Source organism: Corvus hawaiiensis, chromosome 3, assembly GCF_020740725.1.
Source record: "Corvus hawaiiensis isolate bCorHaw1 chromosome 3, bCorHaw1.pri.cur, whole genome shotgun sequence".
In the NCBI taxonomy this organism is placed as follows: Eukaryota; Metazoa; Chordata; class Aves; order Passeriformes; family Corvidae; genus Corvus; species Corvus hawaiiensis.
In genome coordinates this window covers 11563671-11584573 of record NC_063215.1, presented here as the reverse complement: position 1 = coordinate 11584573, position 20903 = coordinate 11563671, and the positions used below count along the sequence as shown (strand labels likewise).

Sequence of the window (20903 nt, the reverse complement as noted above, 5' to 3'; positions counted from 1 at the left end):
CTCTCTAACCTGAAACAGAGGTAAACAATTACATTCAAAAAGCACAACTTACTTGAGTCTAGAATGTTCTTCCCTACACTTAGATATAGCCTGCTGAAACTGATCCACCTGCTGATCAATCATTATTTCTTCATCATGGAATGCCTTTAACTGTTCCCTTAAGTATGCAATTCTCCTTTGTCTTTCCAATTTTTCAGGCTCTGAAACCTGATTAGCACTAGAAAAGAACATACTTCCATGTTTTAAAACCATACTGATGATTTACAAGTGACATGAACTTTATTATTTGAAGATTTACACATCAGTTACATTTAAGATTCTGTTAACTTGCAAGATCTACATAAAAATAATGCCCATTTTATTTTCTCTTTTAAAATTTTCTAATCACATGTAACTCTTCCCAGTTACATTCCTATTGCATTTAGTTTAAGACATATTTGGTTTGCACTATCATGGAAGATAGAGAATGTCTATTAACACAAAAAAAAAAAAAAAAAAGCACTTTTGCTACCCAATTGCCTCTTTACATTCTAGCCAAAATCTTGGTATGCAAAGATGCAGATCAGAAATATTCAAATATTTAACTGGCCCTGCTAAAGACTAAATAAGTATTTTCTATTACTGCAGGTTTTCTCATTAATCAGAAAAGCTCACTTCTTTTTTACCTGCACCTTAATAAACATACACCATAATCACTGTATCTGTATTTACCAGCTTTTCAGTTCTTCAATTCGTTTACATAGCTGTTCATTGTCTTTTCCCAGACGTTTTAACTCTGTTTTGGAACGATTATAAACTATCTATGAAGAAAATAGGATACATTAGTTTAAAAAATAGAAGAAATAATTTCCAAAAGAACTACAGTTTTGAGCAAATACTGAACTGCACCAAACCAGAGAAACATAACTTGATTTACAATAATTACATAAATGTATTTACTTTAACCTAAGCTTAAACTTAACACTGTTTAGTAACTAAGTAAAGATACAAATGCCAGGCCCTCGAACAGACACTACTTCCAGACAGGCAGGAAATTGCACTTGTTTTGAACTCCACTATGGACTCAAAAAGCCAAGATACAGGTGTAGAAGTACAGATGGGTAGAGCATGGACAAGTTTAAAGCCTTAAATTGGTATGAACTTTGAAAGGCTTTTTTTGCCTACCTCAGTTTCATTGACTGCTTTTCTTTTTGCCTGCACTTCAGCCTTCAAAGAAATACACTGAGGATGAAGGGCTTGTGCTTCTTCACTTACGGTTATCAATTTGTCTTGTATTGCTTTGTACTTTTTTTCTGCTTCATTCACTTTTACCTTTGGTGAAAAAACAAAATGATACACAAGTAGTAATAAAACAAAATTTTCTCCAAAACCTCTTAATGTTACAAGACAAATATCTCTCAAAAGAATCCATCTGACATGTCTCAGTTGTTGGAGTTTTGTTGGGTTTAAAAAAATAAAGCAAGTCACTGCCACTATGGATATTCTAAGATGAAAACTCATAAATGTTCATTTTTGGGAAATCAAGAGACTACCAAATCTGTGAATTAGCAACCTTTTTTTTCTATCTCAATGTTTACTCAAACACAGGACTCTTAACACAATAGGGCCAAGCACCACGATATCAAAAGAAGTGAAATCAGCATCTGGACAATGTTCCTTCACCTCTACATAGACATGTTGACCATAAAGCAAAAATGCCTCAATTGCAAAACAAGTATTTCTTAAAATAAAGAAAAAAAACCATAAAAACATTTTTTAAAAAACAAAAATGAGTGCTAACAAAGGAAGTTTGGAGGAGTTTTAATGGATTGAAAAGTTTTGGGGCTGTTCAGCCTAGAGAAGTGAAAGTTGCACAAAGACCTCACAGCAGCCTTCCAGTATCTGAAGGGGAGCCTACAAGGAAGCTGGAGAGGGACTCTTCATTATCTGTGCTGATAGGACAGGGAATAATGGGTTTAAACTGAAAGAGAGGAAATTAGGTTAGATACATGGAATGAATTCTTTCCTGTGAGGGTGGTGAGGCACTGGCACAGGTTGCCCAGAGAAGCTGTTGATGCCTCCTCACCCCTGGGAGTGTTCAGTGCCAGGTGGGATGGGGCTTTGAGCAGTCTGATCCAGTGGAAGGTGTCCCTGCCCACATCAGGGAGGTTGGAACTGGATGACTTTAAGGCCTCCTCCAACCCAAACTATTCTATGAGTCTAGATTCAAAATAATGATGACCGTTACTCTGCAAAAAATCTTTCATATGCAACTCTGAATGTATGACAAAATTATTCTTTCTTGCTACCTACAGAAGTCCTAAGAACTATCCCAAAACTTCCAGAGGTCTGCTGAAATTATTGATCTTTTCTAAAGTCAATGATACCCAAGAAAACCTACACGACAGAGCTCTGACTTGGGAGGTGACTACAACTAGAGCGATACATAGTTTAGCCCATATACATACCTGCCATTCTTCTACCTTCTGAAGGAACTCTGTATTTCCTTCTTCAGCTCTGACACCTTCTTTAAGCAGCTCTATTTCTTTTTCCATCTCACTCACCTAAAGAGAAGCCTATATTAGCATGTCCACAGCAGACTGGGAATGAAGTACATTTCATATGAACAAACACATTTTAGTAAGACATTTACCACTGCCCACGCCATCTGATGTTTCAAATCTTTGAGACGACTTTGCATGTCATTCACGAATGCAATGCTTTTGAAAATTTCCTTCTTTTCCAAATAAACCTGCTTAAGTTCTTCAAGACGCTTAAAAAAGAAAACAGGGGTTCAATCATTACTGCAAAAAGCTGCGATAAAATATGAAATTTTGGAAAGATTTGGGTTTTTTGAAATTTAATGCCACTGAGACTTAATAAAACCAAAACTATGCCATTTAACTCCTATACTTCCTTCAGTGCTCAGATCTGTTTTAAGAATTACTTAAATTTTTACATACCTCTTCCCCTTGTTCTATCTGAACACGGGTATTTTTTTTAGTTTTCCCAATAAATGAATAATCTTCTTTCATTTGTTCCAGCTGAGTTGCCTTCATAAAAAACTAAAAAGGAATAAAAAGATGCAGATGTGAGATTAGCACCTTATCTAAGTGGACTTTGAATAATTATGACAGAAAGACCATTCATCCCAACATCTCTGCATGCTGAATGATACCCAAAGTGAAAAACTGGTCAGGTTGTGGTGGTACAACTTCCACCCCCTCCTTGGGCCACAATATGATATTTGAAATGTGTGTTAGGCCCCAGCCTTGACAAACAGAAGCTGGGCTCTGCTTCTCTCCAGCTTATCAGAAACACTCTCTGCTCCCAGGAACTTAAAATGTCTGACCCAGAGTCTGCTGTGAGAGACTGACCCCCACCCCAGGGGGACATGGCCGGACATGCCCACCCAGCCTGAGCATGTACACCCGTGGGACTCTGTGCCTTCTGGGGGGACCTTCACCACCGAGAGACCAGCTGGAGAGGAGCAACCAACATCGTTGGGATCCACGGAGTGGTGATAGTTTCCTTATTCTGTCCCTGTCACTCTTTCTGTCACCCCCACCAATTTTCTACTTCTTTCTTTTTCTTTCTTTCTTTCTTTCTTTTCTTTCTTTCTTTTCCTTCTTTCTTTTCTTTTCTTTCCTTTCTTTTTCTTTCTTTCTTTCTTTCTTTCTTTTTCTTTCTTTCTTTCTTTTCTTTCTTTCTTTCTGTCTTTCTTTCTTTCTGTCTCTCTCTCTCTCATATTTACCATCAAATAAAACCCTTACTATTGTCACTGGCATATGGTCTCGTTTGCACCTTAATTTGGGCAGAGGCATTTCTAAGAACCTTAAAACTGGATTTTAACAGATGGGGAAGAGAATCAGAAAAGTAAAAGCAAGAAAACACATGGGTTGAGATAAAAAGTTTAATAAAGCAAAAGCAGCACACACAAGCCAAGCAAAACAAGGAATTCATTCATCACTTCCCGGGGCAGGCAGGTGTTCAGCCATCCCCAGGAAAGCAGGGCCTCATCATGCCTAACAGTGACTTAGGAAGACAAATGCATCACTCAAGAAGTCCCCAAATTCCTTCTTTTTCCCCCAGCTCTATATGCTGAGCATGATGCCATATGGACTGGGATACCCTTCTGTCAGTTGGGGTCATCTGTCCTGGATGTGACCCCTCCCAGCTCCCTGTGCACCCCCAGTCTCCTTGATGGTGGGGTGGAAAAAGAAGCAGAAAAAGCCTTGACTCTGTGTAAGCCCTGCTCAGCAGTTACAAACCCCGCAGTAATGAAAATATCTCCACATTATCAATACTGTTTTCAGCACAAATACATAACATAACCCTATATAAGCTGCCATGAAGAAAATTTACTCTAACCCAGCCCAAACCAGCAGAGTCATGCTCAGAAATAAAAACAGGGAAGAGAGGGTTTAGGGGGATTAGCCACCTTTTTCTTTGGAACTGGTTGGGTGTCAGTCCAGCAATGGAGGTGGTGAGTGATTGCCTTTGCATCTCTTACTTAGTTTCACTTTCTTTCTCCCTCCTTCCAGTTTCCCTTCAGTTTTTAAACAATTTTTATCTCATTCCTCTAATTTTTTTTTTACTTTTACTCTTCATTTCCCATTCACCCATCCCAAGCTTGGGGGCAGCACAGAAGGGAAGTGAGCATGTGGTTGTGCAGTATTTAGCTGCTTACTTGAGTTAGCCTAAAACAGGTTATTAAAATTAAGGAATTTGAATTTTTTTTTCCAAATACCCTAAAAATCAGTACTTTCATGTTTTCTATGTTAAATTGTTTTTCTTACCTTGTACTTGTCACCTTCATTTTTAGTCTGTAAAAACTGTTTACTCATCTCTTGGGTTAAAACAGACACAGGATTATCTACCTGCAAAAAGAAATCATTTTCATTTTATTTTAATTACAACTTATCATGTAACTGCAAATCCATGAAAGTAAGCACTCTTTTCCAGTCTTGCAACTTAGTAATAAGCTAAGGTTCAGAAATCAAACTTTCTAATTCTCTCCCATCTTCAAAAAAACCAAAACATAACAAACAAAACCAGTAACAAACAGAAAATTTAAAAATCCAATTATATCAACTACATAATAGAACCACAGCAAGGACAACTAAAGAACTGCTTCCAAGAGGATATGTGACTTCTATAAAAACAGTACCTGTAAGTTCCATTTATTTTAAAAAATCAGCATTAGAAATTCTTGTTGTATCAAAGTATGGCAATAAATGCAATGAATTGACCCATATATTCTTACAGACATTGTCACAAAATAAAATCAATACATACTAACCGAAGTTTATATTATTTGACATTCTAAGTATGTTGAATATTTTAAACTTCACATGCACTACCTGATCTTTTATTGATCACTCAGTAGTAAAATCACATTCAAATTTCTGAAACAGCTAGACCTGAAATAATGAGCAGAAAAAACTCTCCAGATAAAAAAGAAACCTATATATGTCAAGACTTTTATCAACAGGACACACGACTCACAGCTCACAGATGACAGCAAACACTTATCTGTCTGGGACAGAATCCTATTCTGCATTGTATGAGGTACAAATTTCAATTTTCCTTTTGCTGATGCATTTGATTTAAATAACATAGAAGAGGTAAAACTCTCTCCTTTAAGGAATGGCACATTTCTTTTTAATTCAAAAATTATAATATCACATGCCAATATCTTCTTAAATTGCACAGAATTTAAACACTACAAAAACTACCTGTATATTAAAGTGATCCAGTATTCCTATGAGTTCCTCTTTCTTTGAAGAAATTATGGCCCCTAGTGGTAAAAAAAGAAAGGAAAAATATCAATAGATTGAAAGTAAAGAGACATACAGTGCCCCACTCTTTTGTTCAATGTGGAAAATGTAAAAAATGAGATTAATATTTTTGTAACAGACTTAGTCCTAAATGAGAAACACTGGTTAGAGGTTTTCTTCATTATTTTTTCTATGTATTTGCATTTGAACATGAAGACTTCTAATTGAAGTCCTTCTTTGACTCATAAACCCCCTGTGACAGAATTTAGACCTATCAGCAAATTCAATAAACCTCAAAAAAGACTAAAAACTATGTTCAGCCTCATCACACAAGCAGATTTTTGTAAAAACAAATACATAATGTAAAACCTGACATGCTAAATAATACATATCAATAAATACATAATGCTTTTGACATACTAAAATGTTCTTAGTCTGGGATAAAGACAAAAAAATGGACATCATCATCATCCTTGAATGATTTTATGAAATTACTTTACTAACACCAAGGCATTCAAAGCCATGAACACGTTTAGAGAACTTCTAAGACTGAGAACAAAGCAAACTATCACCAACCACATTTGCTTTTCAGTTTGTAAGTTCTGCTTCCATCCTGATTAATGTGCTGATTCACAGTAATAGAGGCACCATACGATTCTGGTTTAAATGCATCTCTACCTTGGTTCCGCAAAGTTATGGAAATATCTGCAGAACTAAAAAAAACCAAAAAATAATAAAAAAGACAACTGAAATTAATTTCAAATCTATAAACAACAACAAAAATCAGAACGTTTTAATTTTCCATACAAATTGTCATGTGTCCTAAAGGTCACAAATGCAAGTCAGTCATTGTACCAGTCAGAAGAACACATATTTATCTGGTTTGAGCCAAAACAGCATTAGAAACTTTGCTGGTTTAAAACCCAGCAGGAAAAGTAAACCCACTCAAGCTACCTTTTTTTCTCCACCCCCTTCCCACAGTGGAGGAATCAATAGGAGAGATTATAAAAAGGAATCACAATTTACTGCAAAATCTCAAAACCAAAACAATATTAATAAGAGTGTACAAAACAGAGTGCTTTACCCACAGAAGGGTATTCACCACCAAACAAACAAAAATGCTTCCCCAAGACAGCGCCTGGCATGGTTTCCTGACAAACACAAAATGGCAACTGGTCCCTTGCTGGGCCATGTGGTGCATGAGAAAACAACAGCACCTATGTCTGGGATGCTCATGGCTTAACTTTCCCCTTCCCTAGCCCAAAAACAATGGAAAAACAAAAGCTGGTGAGACCTGACAGGTCTCTGAAACAGGTCAGGGGACCCTTTTCCTGAGCCTGACTGTGCAAGAGCAGGCCTGGAGTGCTCGGCGGTTCCGGCAGCGGTGGTGCTGCACTGCTGCTGCAGCGGCTGCAGTGGCTCCGGTGGCTGCCGCAGTCATGGCAGCTGTGGCTGGGGCTCCACACAGCTTGGCTGGGCTCCACTCCGTGCCGCTGCTGTTCCCTCCCTTTTCTTCTTCTCCAAGTGGCATCTCGGGCTTGCCAGCGCTGTCTTTCAGCACCAAACCAGAAAAGCTGTGGCTCGGAGGAACAGGAAGGGACTGTGTCTTGGGGTGATTTTATGATGACACTCGACTCCTGATCGTCTGCTTTATGCCCAGAAATGGCTGCTGCATCTTTAAGGTGGGTCCGGGGGAGGGCCGGGAGCCTTGCGGCCTCCTCTGCGGCCTTGGTTCAAAGTCTCACTCCCGGCGTGCTCAGTGCAGGGAGATCGGCGGTTACTTTCATGCTTAGCTAACTCGCAGATTAAGTAGATTTTTAGTAGATTAAGCAAGCAGTTTCCTTTTTTCTCCCTCTCTACCTTTCCCTGGACTGAAGCAGCAATCCTCTGGTGGGTTTTTTTTTTTTGGTTTGTTTTTATTCTTGAACTGTTTTGTCTTGGTTTTGGTACGACATCAGATAATCACTGAGACCAGCAGGGACCACTCCGGCCAGCCTGAGACCTCAGGAAAAGCTGAACCAACAAGATAAAGGACACCAAAACCCAGCAGTTTCACCTGGTGTGAGGAGGAGACCAATGGCAGAGGTTCAACTGGTTCCCATCTGTTTTGAATGAGCTGCTGAATGAAATCTTTTTTTCCCTGCCCTGAGACAAAAGCCATCCGCCATTTTGTCCCCCCTTTGCCACATGGCCAGCCTGTTTATTTCCTCCCCTGGCACTGTGAGGTTTTTTTGTTCTGCTGTGGGTGGGTTGTGTATGTGTGTGTGTGGGTTAAGGTTCTGAAAGTTCAATATCTAGTATTTATTCAATTTTTTTTTAGTGCCATGTGGGCACTTTGTTAATAAACAAGGTTTTTTTCACTTTCACCCACTGGTATTCATTTTTCTCACTGGGAAAAGGGATTACTGAAGTCCTTCTCTTTAGAAGAGACACTCATTCCAGAGTGTTTTCTCCTAAACCTGTCTCTAAACTGAGACAGACTGCCAGTGGCAGAGACGGGCAAAGTCTGCCAGGCTGACCCTGAAACCTACACACCCCCTGTCTCAAGCCCGGCAAATACAAAAGCTGGTGGCTGTTCCACATTTGGTCCCAGCTCCCTCGTGCTGACACCATGGCCCTGCCATGACGTGGGTGGTATGGAATCAGACATTGCCAGAAACTCCAGCCCTTCTCTCCACAACCATGACAGACATACTGCTGCCATACAGTGACTGCTTGCTCCTCCTATGCTTCAGCTATATCATGAGCCAAAAGCAAGTATTTGTGAGGGATTTCCTCCACCTTCCCTTCCCATCTGAGTGCCCTCCTTTTACATCGCAGAATCAAACTGCTTTTCGGTAGTTCTCCTTTTTTCAAACTGGGTTCTGAATAAAACAGTTGCCTGGCTTCTACAGCCTAACCAAAGTAATCTACAGCAGAACGCTTAAGGGATTCTTCTAGAAAAGAGGAGATATGATTTCAGTTCCAAATTCTAACTTCCTGTTTCTCAAGTGAGTGCTGAAACATTAACTTAATATACATAAGGCAAGTACTGCCAACAATTTTACTCTAAGCACCTCTGAAAGTAAAAGCCTGGGACTCTGAATAACAGCTTTATGTAAATGTAAACTCCTAAACCTCCTATCTTTTTACTGGTTTCTCTAAACATGTTACCCCACTCTCACAGCAGACATTAATCCATTTCTTGCATGTTTAAGTTCCCAGCCATCGGTCAAGGTCTTTATATTGTATATTCACTCATGACACCAGAAAGACTGAAAAATAATTAATCTCACTGCTTGCAAAACAATGATAACTAGTTCCCTATAATTTTTTTCTAGTGCACTCCATCTTTCTGTAGGATATCCAATGACACAGTTGAAGTAAGACATGAGAGCAGGCAATACAGAGGACATCACACTGTGTTAGCTAGTTCAGTGTCCCAGTTTCAAGGGACAGAATTAATTTTCTTGCCATTACTGTGAGGGGCAGAGCCTGGAGCCATGTGAGTGCTGTTATTCTATGCCTCACACATCAGCACTGGGGGCACAGCTTCAGCTGGAAGAGAAGGGGAACACGAAGTGGAACTGCCACCATTCTGTTCCTTTTGTCCCGGGAAAGTGGGCAGTGAAGGAAACAGTGGGGTGGCTCCAGTCCCACCATGGGCTTTGTGCATCATGGTTTTTCTTGTCTCGGGCTTGGGGAGGGAGTGTGGGTGCAGATGATTTGTCCATCATTGTTTCTTCTTTTCACAACACGGGCATGGACACTTCCATTCGCCATTTTCTTCTTTGTCTCAGGAGCTACATGGATCAGGCTGTGGTGCAGCCACCTTGAGTCAGACTCAGTGAGTATTTTTGCATGTAATCACCCTCTTTTATACATTGTTGTTACCAGTATTGTTGCTGTGTTTGTTTTCCTTATCTCATTGCTGACTTTATTCAGCAAATTTTTATCTCAACCCATAACCTCTACCTTTATCCCTCTCTTACTGGAGTGGAAAGAGAGCAGCTGTTTGGAGTTTAATTTCCAGTTGGTTTCAAACCACAACATTCAGAAATAATGGTATACTACTAGTAAAACTTCTAAGGCTTTTTGTTTTCAGGGTTTGGGGATTTTTTTGTGAGGGGAGCATATTGTTTAAATATGGTCTCTTCAATGTTATGCTTTTTATTCAAGTCCAGTGGCAGAAGAGGCAGAAAATTAGGGTAAACAGAAAACTCAGCTAACCTGAATGACAATCACTGAACTACAAATGCAACTTTAAAGTTTTACTTACGTCTCTCCTTTTTGAATAAACATTTTTAATGAGGAGCCTCTGTTAGTTGCAGTGGCTTTTCCACCAAGTCCAACAATTAGTGCAGTTAATACAGAACTTTTCCCACCTGTAATCGAAGCATTGAACTTGTTTAAAGAGAAGCTATTGTAACTTTTACTCCAGTTCACCTGTATTACAGTTTTTTGACTTCTTATATATTCATGCATTAGAAGTCCAAATTCAGTCCTTATTGAACATATAAAAGAACAATAATGCTAGAAAAGTATCTGTCATTTTCAAGGCTCTTCCTAAAAAAAACCCAACATGCTGAGCCAAACTTCTGTTATTGCTATTTAGCAATTTGCATTCAACAACATGTCCTAGGTCAGAAGGAAGGAATTTCCTTTTCTTTATAAGCATACTGAAAACATGTATACAACAAAAGAAATCAATCACACATTACCATTTCTCTAACTATCTATTTTAAGCTCTCTTTCAAAATTTATGTTTAATTTTTTTAATTCTTTCTCCAGAGGAAGGGAGCTTGTATAAATAGGTATGACTTCTTTTTTCTGTAACAGTTTCTATGTGCCATACTGTCCTGGGTTACCTGCAATAGAGTTCCTTTTCTTCTTAGTAGCTTGTACAGGTCTGTGTTTTGGGCTCATCAGGAGAATAACGCTGGTAACAGGCACATGTTTTGGTTGTTCCTAAGTAGGACTTATCAATGTCTCATGCTCTGCCAGTGATGTGCACAAGAAGACAGGAGGGAGCATGGCCAGGAGAGCTGACCCAAACTGGCCGAAGGGATATTCCATACAATAGCATGTCATGCCCAGTGCATAAACTGGGGGAAGCTGTCCAGGAGCCACTGATTGCTGCCCAGGGATGGGCTGGTTGTGAGCAACTCTATTATGCATAACTTGTTTCTCCGGGGTTTTACTCCTCTCTTTCCTTCTGCTTTTCATTATAATTATTATTATATTTTATTTTATTTCAATTATTAAACTGTTCTTACCCCAAATCACGGATTTTACCTTCTTCTGGTTCTCCTTACCATCCCATTGGGGCACACGGGGAAGTGAGTGGCTGTACAGTATTTAGTTGCCAAAAGGGATTAAATGACAACAGTCCTTTCCAGCACCCAATGGGGGGCTCTAAGGGTTGAGGTAATTGACCAGAGTACATTAAAACAAACTTGCTGTAAGCATTCATTATATTAGTTTAATAGCTGCTGATCACAATGCTGATTTATTTGCTCTCAGAGTTGTGCTGGTTCTCAGAGCTGCATTATGTAACATCTTCCTTGTAGCACACGCTCCCTGTTTTTGTGTTTATCACCTTTGGGGCCTGGGCTAAAGGTTATCATTTTGAAGTACTCTGTAATGCTGGCTGATATATGACATGACATGACAGGACAAGACAGGACACGGCAGGACCGCTGGCCGCGGAACTCGCCGGGTCCGCGCACTCGGCGCCACCGTCACCGCTGGGCTGCCGGAGCCATCTAGCGGCAACTGCTCACAATTACACCTTGTACCCCTCCTCCTTCCGGAGACAACCTACTACAGAGACATCCTCCCCTTCTTCTCCAGGTTAACTACAACAGCTTTTGAAAACCGTGAATATCCTTGGAAGCAGGATGTTGCTGAATGTGGTTCAGATGTCATTTAGAATTAAGCAACTATTAGCAGGACTTCAACCCCCCATTACAAGCACTGTGGTTCCTCCAAACTCAGTGATGGGAACTGCAGGCACTTGGACAATTACTGCGCATTTAATAATAAACATAGAAGTACATTTAGTTCAAATAAAAAATTATGTATTATTTAGCTATGACAATATTTATATTCACATAATCTTTTGCAAAAATCTCCAAATTTAAGACCTAACTCACCAGCCTTTAACTACTAGGATAGACCTGTGTGGTACCTAATTTCAAAAGTGAATCCTTGTCCATGCCTAAAAGATTGCTAGCGGCTCTTTTTCAAATAAAAATAACATCTTCTGTATTATTAACAGAAGTGTTCTTTGACAAAAACACTATGCAATTAATACTTACTTCCATTGGTTCCAATAACAAAATTGAGATTTGATCCAAACTGAAACGGCCCCAAATTTGAATGGCACATGAAGTTCTTCAGCTGGATACTTTCAATTATCCCAACTTCACCGTCAGGCTAAAGAATGAGCAATTAAAACTCAAGTTATGTATGCATTTTAATGAGATTAAATTAATATATTTTAAATGCAAAGAGCATTAAAATGACAGTATGATATAAAACATCAGTTGCTACAAGCCACAAGGAAGCAGAAGGGTTTCATGACACTGTGTAAAGTTGCTTGCTATAGAGCAGTTATGCAGAAAAAATACAAAGAAAACAGTTACCAAAGCTCATCCCTCACACAGAGTAACTTCCAGTTCTCCCTATTACTAACTTATCATCAATACAATATAAAATATTAAGAGAATAGATCTACACAGTTGGCTGATCAAGTTAAAGCATGTTATTAAGGGCATTGTCCAAATGTCTCGTAAATACTGACAGGCTTGGGGCACCAATCACCTCTCTAGGAAGCTGTACTGCCTTTGGGTGGCAAGGTTATGGTAGCAGGGGCAGGAAGCTACAGGGGTGGCTTCTGTTATTTTATGATCGGCTATTATAACCTGCCAGAAGCTTCCCTGTGTCTGACAGAGCCAATCTCAGCCACCCCCAAGACAGACCCACTGCTGGCCAAGGTTGAGCCCATCTGCAACAGTGGTAGTGCCTCTGGGCTAGGAGTTAGGAAAGGGAAATTGCAATTTCAGCAAGCACAGCCAGAGAAGAGAGGAGGGAGAATATGTGAGAGGAACAGCTCTGCAGACACCAAGGTCAGTGAAGGAGGGGCAGGAGGTGCTCCAGGCATCAGAGCAGAGAGCCACCTGCAGCCTGCGGAGAGCACCATGCTGGAGCAAGTGGATTCCCAAAGGAGGCTGTGACTCTGCGGGAAGCCTACACTGGAGCAGGCCTCTGGCAGGATATGTGGCATATGGAGAGAAGAGCCCACACTGGAGCAGGCTTGCTGGCAGGACTTGTGACCCCATGGGGGACCCACACTGGAGCAGGCTGTTCCTGAGGGACTGTATCCTGAGGAAGGGATGCACACTGGAGCACAGAACAAGTGGGAGTCCTCCCTCTTCAGAAGAAGGAATGGCAGAGACAACATGTAATGAGCTGACTGCAGCCCCCATCCCCAGTCCTCCTGTGCTGCTGCAGGGAGGAGGTAAATTGGGAGCGAAGATGAGCCAAGAAGGGGTAGAGGGAAGGTGTTTTAAGATTTGGGTTTATTTCTCATTATCTCTCAAATCCTGATTTGATTGTTAATAAATTAATTTAATTTTCCCAAGCTGAGTGAGTCTGTTTTGCCCATGACAATCACTGGGAAGTGATCTCTCCCTGCCCTTAGCAATGAGCTTTTTCTTCTATTTTCTCTCCCCTGCTGTAAGAGACGGTCTGACGACCCCTTATCTGCCTCATGATCATCACCAAGGACAGAGACTGAACACAGGAGTCCTGGCCTGGCTGAGGTGGGATGTCTGCCCACTGTTGCCTGCAGGTGAGCCCGCTGGGAACTGGCACCCAGTTCCTGAGGAAATTAGTGCGGGTCACGGTGGACTGCGCCGTTCTTGCTGCCCAGGCAGGAAGGACTGTGCTGAAGCGGAAAGGAATGACCTGTCCTGTACACCTGTCCTGTACCTGTTTCCCAAAGCAACGGGCCTCATAACACTGGCTGTAGATTTCCCCACCTCTTGGGGAAAAGGGGGAGATGCGGAGATACAGCTAGAAAGCAGAAGCGAGAGCACTGCTAAACTCATGCCAGAAGTAGACCCGCTAACGCTGCTAGGCTGCAAACCATGGCAGGCAGTACTGCCTATGAAAGGCATGCTTGGTATGTACCTGTGATAGTCAGTGCTAGCTTCTAGTTTCGCAATGTTATTACAAAACATAGATATGGTCTTCGCCAGTTGCCCCTCGCTTCTGAAAAGGACTATAAAGGGACTTTCTGAAATAACTGAGGTGAGGTCTCCCCACAGAAAGAAGACAAATCTATTGGCAGAAGGCCACGAGGACTTTGTCTCATCCGTTGGTAGCTATTCCCACCCCCCCAGCTTCTTCCTCTCTACTCTTTTACTTTTTCTTTATCTCTCTGACTCTTTCTCTCCTCTATCGCATTGCCGTGTTGTGGGCACTTAATAAAGGTGCACTGTTTTGATTAAGACTGAAATTCCTTGTGTCCTTTTGCACTCTGAGGTCTATAAATGAACCAGCATGACCCTCGCTTGTATTAGCAGATCGTGACAGCTGCCCAGGTGAGGAGGGCAGTGACAGAGTGGTTTTGGTGAACACACGGCATCCAGAAAGGTTCAACGCCCAGAGAAGCCTGGTCCAGTGTCTTTACCACTAGTAAAGAAACATAAATACACAGGACAGTATTTGCAATTTCAAAAATTATTTTTTAAAAATCCTCCATCAAATTAAAATTCAACTACTAAAAGAAAAGCAGAAAAAAATAATATTCCTGTTTTCAAGTTTCTTTTCCATCAAAATTTGCATTTCAAACACTAGATTTTTTTAGACATCTAAAAGTGTCAGCTATGCAAAACAAACAAGTATTTGGCACTTCTTTTAGTAAATAATTAGTTTTCTAAATATTTTCTCAGCTTTTACTACAAGCATAAATTAAATACACCATAGTTCTATCAAAATCCATTTCCTTCATTTACTTGACAACTTCAGTAGTATTCCTTGTACAAAGCCAGAATATTGTTATTTTATGATCGACTATTATAACTAGATGACACAGAAGAAATAAGTTAAGAATAACCTCATGCAGAAGTCCTCATCGCAGATAGTATCCCTAGTTTCTTTTATCTTTGTTCTACTGAAGCCTACATCCAAGACATTTATTTCAATAAGGACAGAACTTTTCTTGTATCCTCATCCCTGTGACTCTGTAAACTACTTACCGACTGTGAAGAGGCACTACCACTAGCTGAGAACTCTAAAGTTTCTTCTTCGTTAGGCTCATCACTAAGTCTATGTGTGTATTCTTTTCTCTGCCTTTTCTGGGATCCACGATTTGAAACACTTTCTTCCTTTCTCTTACCCATGAGTACTGAAAAACGAAAGTAATGAAATACTATGTTTCAGTCTTCTAGGTGACAACATACTTACAGGTAATAGCACTGACACACCAAAATATTTACTTTGGTAAAACAATTATTAAAATCACAGCAAACTTTGCAACAAATACTTTTCCAGAACTGAAATCTCGGTAATTTAAGCCTATGCTTACCATGAAAAGAGTTGCATCAAAACAAAAGAAACACAGCTTCATTATTCTAATCAAGTTGAATTTGCTGATTAAAAATAAAATCAACCTTGATTCTGTTTTCCTTAGTACATTAGACTTTGGAATACTTGCTAGAATTGTTTTCGGTTAGCAATGGACTTGAAGATTAGTGGTAAAAAGTACCTAACTAACATAGTATGATCAGCAGCATCAATACAGGTTTCATTGAAGTCAGCTGCACAGGCAAAAAGAAAGTGTATTAATTATTTGTGGTTGAAAAAAGCCAAGAAAATTAATATGCAGAACACATAAAAGTAGACTAAAGGAAAATTCAGATTCATAGCACTGTGCTGTTTCTTACACACAAGGTAGTATAATGTGATCACAGTAAACAAAATGCTCCTAATAAAGGATAACTATTCTCTCTACATAGAGGACATACGTATAAATTTCCTCCACAAATCAATAAATAACACACAGACTTCTGCACTAATAGGACTGGTCCGAAACAAATCTTGCAGAAGTAACAAGCCTTACTAAAAACATATAAAAATCTCGTATTTTCTGTAACCGTAAGCTTATGGCATGGTTTTTATTCCCTTGGAAGTACATACTACATTCTTCATACCGAGACGCAAAGCCCCACACAAAACACAGAGCTTGACATACTTATCCAAAGCAGAAGCAAGGTGCTATTTATACAAATGCAATACACAATCCTTTTATTTGTTAGTAGTTAAGTCAGCTACTGGTAAGTATCCAAAACAGGCTAAAACTGACATCTGTTGCACGGTTTTCCAACATCCACACTTTTCTGAAATGGATTATGTTCTCCTACTCAACTTTGTTTACTGGAATTTAATCTAGAACCCCCTTCTAAGAAAGATGGCAACCAACTTTAATGCACATCACCAGTTTGAGCAAAATTCAGAGGCATTAAATGTACTTAACATTCACTTCTATAGAAAGATCACTGCATGACACATGGCCTAAGAATAGGTTGCTTATTTTTAAAAATAAATTAGTAAAAATATAATTTTTTTTAAAAAGTGTGTGGGGTGCAGGAAAGATTGACCAGCACTAGAGACATAGCATGCCCAAAGTTCGTAACACATGTCTAAATACACTGGGGGTTTGGAGACCAGAACACTCCTAATCATGGATACAAGTGATGATAACAAGCAAGCACTCCGTGTCCCACAGGACAGATGGGATGATCCAGGAGAGAAGACATACAGGTCAGCCTAACTGCTCCTAACACAATCTGCTGGATCCCAGAGGGAGGTGACACGGTCTGTGAGAAAGCTGGGTGGGTCAGCACAGCGGGTCCAGCTGTGCAGTTCACAGCCTCAGGACCCTGTGGGGCCCCCTTGTTAAAGCCCTCAGGCCCTCCTGGAGCTTCTAAGTGGGTCTTGCTCCACATTCTCTCCGTAAATGTTTTACAATTAGTTACTTGGAGAATCTACAGAGAGCTCAATTAAATAAAGACTGCTGAAGTACAACTTTAGTCATAAGAACTCATGCTGCAATGGAGGGGAGCAGTGCTTCTTCCCTCTGTCTCACCCCCCGAGTCCAAGCACCTCTTTACACAACAAAATAATAAATCATCTCAAGGCTCTGAGTCTATCAAAAAGTAATGCAGGAAAAAACTTCTTTCTTTTAATGTTAGTTAGGTGAGTTCCCTAACCACTTCACCATGCAGATCTGCATGCTTGGGTCATTGTGGAGAAAAAGATGCTTCTCTGAGAAGTTTCCTTGTGTCAGCCTAGTCTTCTGGTCAATCTGTTGCCTGATTTCAACTGATGGGAGGTCAGACAGCTCATACTACCAAGAGTCACAGAGAAGAGTATTTATTATAAGAGATACAAGAGACATTAAAATTTCCTACATCCTTACAAAGAATATCTAATTTCTATTCTATATATTTGTTGACTGCTTTATAAAAGACAGTGTTTTATGATCCCCTCATTAATTTTCTATGACACAGCATCTAAAAGATAAAAAAAAATCAGTATTAATCCCTTTCCATTATGTGCAATGAACAAAATTCAAAGCAAATGCAGAAATGCAGTAAACTTCCCATCTGACACTGTCACAATAATTTTGCATGGCAGGGATTTCTTTATCAAATATTAGAGGAGGAAGAGGAGGAGGACAATGATGATTATTACTGGTGATGATGATTATTATTATTACTATTTCTATTACAATGATGATGCCTGTAAAGTATTTACAGCAGAACTGTCATATCCACTTTATGTTACGTAGTTCAATATCACACATAGAAATCAAGGAGCAAATACACTTCATGATTCAGCTTACATACCTTTTTCTATACTACTCTTGGTTTACTATAAAAACATGCCTTCATGCCCAAATTACTCAGACCAGCAAACAGTCACTTGCAAGCTCTTGGCATCCATCACTCAAATATGAAGACAAGTATTCATCGAATCTGCTGTTCCATTAAAATCTTTCTCTAAAAAGAAGGGAAAACATAAGCTTTTAATGTTGTAATTAATAACATCCAAACTAAAGATGAGGGCTCTGAGTTCCATTGCTATACTACTTGAATATTTAAGGAAAAGGGAGTATAAGAGTAGAAAACAGAATGAAATAATCTCATGTAATCTAACTGTGAAGAAGGCAAAAGAGAGAACAGTCTGCACCTCAGAACTCCTGAAGAGCTAGTACTGCAAACAAAACTTAACTACAAGCAAACTGTAGTAAGTAGCCTCAGAAATTAGGACAAATATCAGTGGATGCAACACCTTCCCTGAGTACAAAAAAGCCAAAAGGAGCAAGAAACTGACCACAGCCACAAGGAACCCATTAATAATATTTTACAAGAAACAAGGGTTTAAAAGGCACAGGAAGAAATAATCAACCTTTAAAAAATAAATACACCGAAAATGACACATATTTGAATTTTACTTTTGAATCATCTTAATATTTTTGACAAGAAAATTCCTTTTTTTACATTAACTGCTCCCACAACTCTTGCAGCAAGACACCCCTAATTTCCTTCATTAACTTTTTAACTGACAAAATCGTTGCTTTCAGTCTCAGCACTACTCACCCTAATTTTAACAGTCTGGGAATAACTATTCAAGGCAAGGAAAAGCAGCTGATCCAACCTATCTGACGGTTATTAAAGTATGCAATACTATACTGGAAACAATTAAACTGGCAAAAACATACATCAATGCATATTAAAATATGTAATAGATTACTAAGAAGCCAACAATGGTCATTATTGACAAATGTTAACAAAGGATTTTTTTAACGGACCAGGCATCATATTTAAAAACTGAAGTATAAAATATACTTCAGTATATTGCAATAAAAAGTAGGACTATGTTAACAGAAATTTGTGATGACAGAGTCAATAATTCAAACTAGAATCCAACTGTCACTCAGGAAGAGAAATCAAGAGTACTGATTTAATAAAGAAAATAAACTTCACTATCATGGAACATAAGAGAATACAGTTAGGAATAAAAACTGTTCCTATAATTGGGAGCAAATAAAGGCAAGACATTCAATTACAAAAACAATCAAAGAATCCCTGCAAATTATGACAAATTATGCATATAATGAGAGCACGAAAGAAAAATGCAAGCCCCAAATGTTCTGTATAAAACTACAAAGACTGCTGCATGTTATAGTAGAAAAGTACTTACCCTGTACACATGAAAAGATAGGAAGGCAGAGGCTGCATCCACTGATGTTCACCCATGTTCCAACTTTATCAATGGCCTATCTTTCCACAGTATTCACTGCAATGGAGTTCCACAACTGTTTCCCTTTTCCCCACCTGGCTGGTCACAGCTGGCCTCATCCAGAGGTGACAGATCCAACCTGCTGTCACCAAACCCATACCAATGGCTTTCTAGCAGCCTTCACTGGCCTGGTGTAAGGTAAGAAGGTGTCCCCATCTTGAGGGACATCCATTTTAAACACCCTGGACTGAGCCCAGCTATAACCCTGCCTTTCATCCAGCTGGCAAAACAGAGGTAAAGCAAAGACACCAGAACAGACCTATGGCAGGATGAACACAAGGTATAGGAAGAAGCAAAGGGTAGAAGAGGAAGAAAATACTTGAGATCTTTAGCTGATGTATAGCACGCTACATTTAACAATCACAAAAATTTCAATAAAATTACAAATTAACACTAGCAGTTAATAATAATGAAAGCAGTACAACACTATCTGTTGTACTTAAAGGGGAGATATTCCAGAGGGCTGAAGTCAGAAGCCCAGCCTCATACACAGGCGTGGGGCGCTCTACATTTTTTGGGACTATCCAAGCCAGATGTTCCACATTAGGCTACATGTCCGACGTTCACGACTCCTCTCCTAATATACTTGCAGCCAGTGCATAAGCCTATACAATCCCATCTAAACACTGGAAAAGCACTGCCTGACCCACAGCATCACAGAATGGGTAAGGCTGGAAGGAAGTACAGGGGGTCATCTGGTCCAACCTCCCTGCTCAAGCAGGGTCATCCCAGAGTACGTGGCACAGGATTGTGTCCAGGCAGTTCTTGAGTATCTCCAGTAAGGGAGACTCCACAGGCTCTCTGGGCAATCTGTTCCAGTTCATGGTCACCTGCACGGTAAAGATATTCCTCCTCATGTTCAAGTGGAACTTTCTGTACATCAGTTTCTGCCTGTTGCCCCTTGTCTTATTGCTCGGCACCACCAAGGAGAGCCTGGTCCATCCTCTTGACACGCTCCCTTTACTTAGAGAGATTGAGGTCCCCTCTCAGTAATCTTTTCTCGAAGCTGAACAGGCCTAACTCCCTCACCCTTTTCCTCATAAGAGACATGATTCAGTCCCTTAATCATCTCTCACAGCCCTCCACTGGACCCGCTCCAGGAGCTCCATCACTCCATCTCTCCCTTGTACTGAAGAGCCCAGAACTGCACTGCGGCACAGAGGGCAGCTCCGCCTCCTCTACGGACAACGAAAACGAAAGAGGGGCAGAAATCCCCCGAGTCCACGATTACCTGTTGCTTTTACCAACACCGCACGGCCCGGAAGGATCCCCCACCCCCTAGAAAAGAGACACGGGTCCCTTGGCGGCGGGGACGCCCGGGCGGCCGCCGCTCCTGCTCTCCGCCGGCAGAGGTGGGCACCCGGGGGGAGCGCTCACACCCGGTGGGGCACCCAAGCTAGGCAGCGGGTGACAAACGCCAGCTCCGGCGGCTAACTGGCCCCGCAGAGCCACCTGCGACAGCAACCCTGGCGCCGGGCCGGGAGCAGCGGGAGGAGCGGGTGGCAGCCGTTGCTCCGCCTTGCGGCCGCCAGGCCGCCCCCTCTCCCTCCCAGCTGTCCAGACAGCGGGTGCGCGCCCGGACAGCGCCCGCCAGGACGCTCGCCCGGCACGGGTCACCCGTCCCTTCTCTCCCCTCCCTTCGCCCCTCGCCTGCTCCGCGCCGCGTTACCTGGGACAGCTCCCGATCCCTGCACCGCGGGGCGAACGGGGCGGGACGAGCCGCAACGGGCGGAAGAGCGGCCGCCGCGAGCGCGGCGCCTGCGCGCTCCGGTCCCGCGGGGCCCGTTTCCG

The 20903-nt window shown here is 40.9% G+C and overlaps 1 protein-coding gene across 3 annotated transcripts in view; it reads right to left on the bottom strand.

Annotated features, from left to right (window-relative positions):
• The window catches only part of SMC6 (structural maintenance of chromosomes 6), a 40932-nt gene extending 20067 nt beyond the window's left edge, over positions 1–20865 (bottom strand). Inside the window, exons 1-14 of one of the 3 annotated variants that reach the window (XM_048297205.1) lie at positions 20782–20865; positions 17657–17809; positions 15005–15153; positions 12059–12176; positions 10018–10123; positions 6336–6472; positions 5718–5779; positions 4779–4859; positions 2943–3044; positions 2633–2752; positions 2448–2543; positions 1165–1311; positions 712–800; positions 53–217 (exon numbers count right to left, since the gene is read on the bottom strand). In XM_048297205.1, the coding sequence (XP_048153162.1) occupies positions 53–217; positions 712–800; positions 1165–1311; positions 2448–2543; positions 2633–2752; positions 2943–3044; positions 4779–4859; positions 5718–5779; positions 6336–6472; positions 10018–10123; positions 12059–12176; positions 15005–15148 (1367 nt within the window). In that variant the 5' untranslated portion in view covers positions 15149–15153; positions 17657–17809; positions 20782–20865. Of the gene's footprint in view, positions 1–52; positions 218–711; positions 801–1164; positions 1312–2447; positions 2544–2632; positions 2753–2942; positions 3045–4778; positions 4860–5717; positions 5780–6335; positions 6473–10017; positions 10124–12058; positions 12177–15004; positions 15154–17656; positions 17810–19013; positions 19824–20343; positions 20563–20781 lie in introns of those variants that run through there. The other 2 variants (XM_048297208.1, XM_048297207.1) reach the window with 2 other exon arrangements.
• Between the last annotated feature and the right edge of the window lie 38 nt (positions 20866–20903).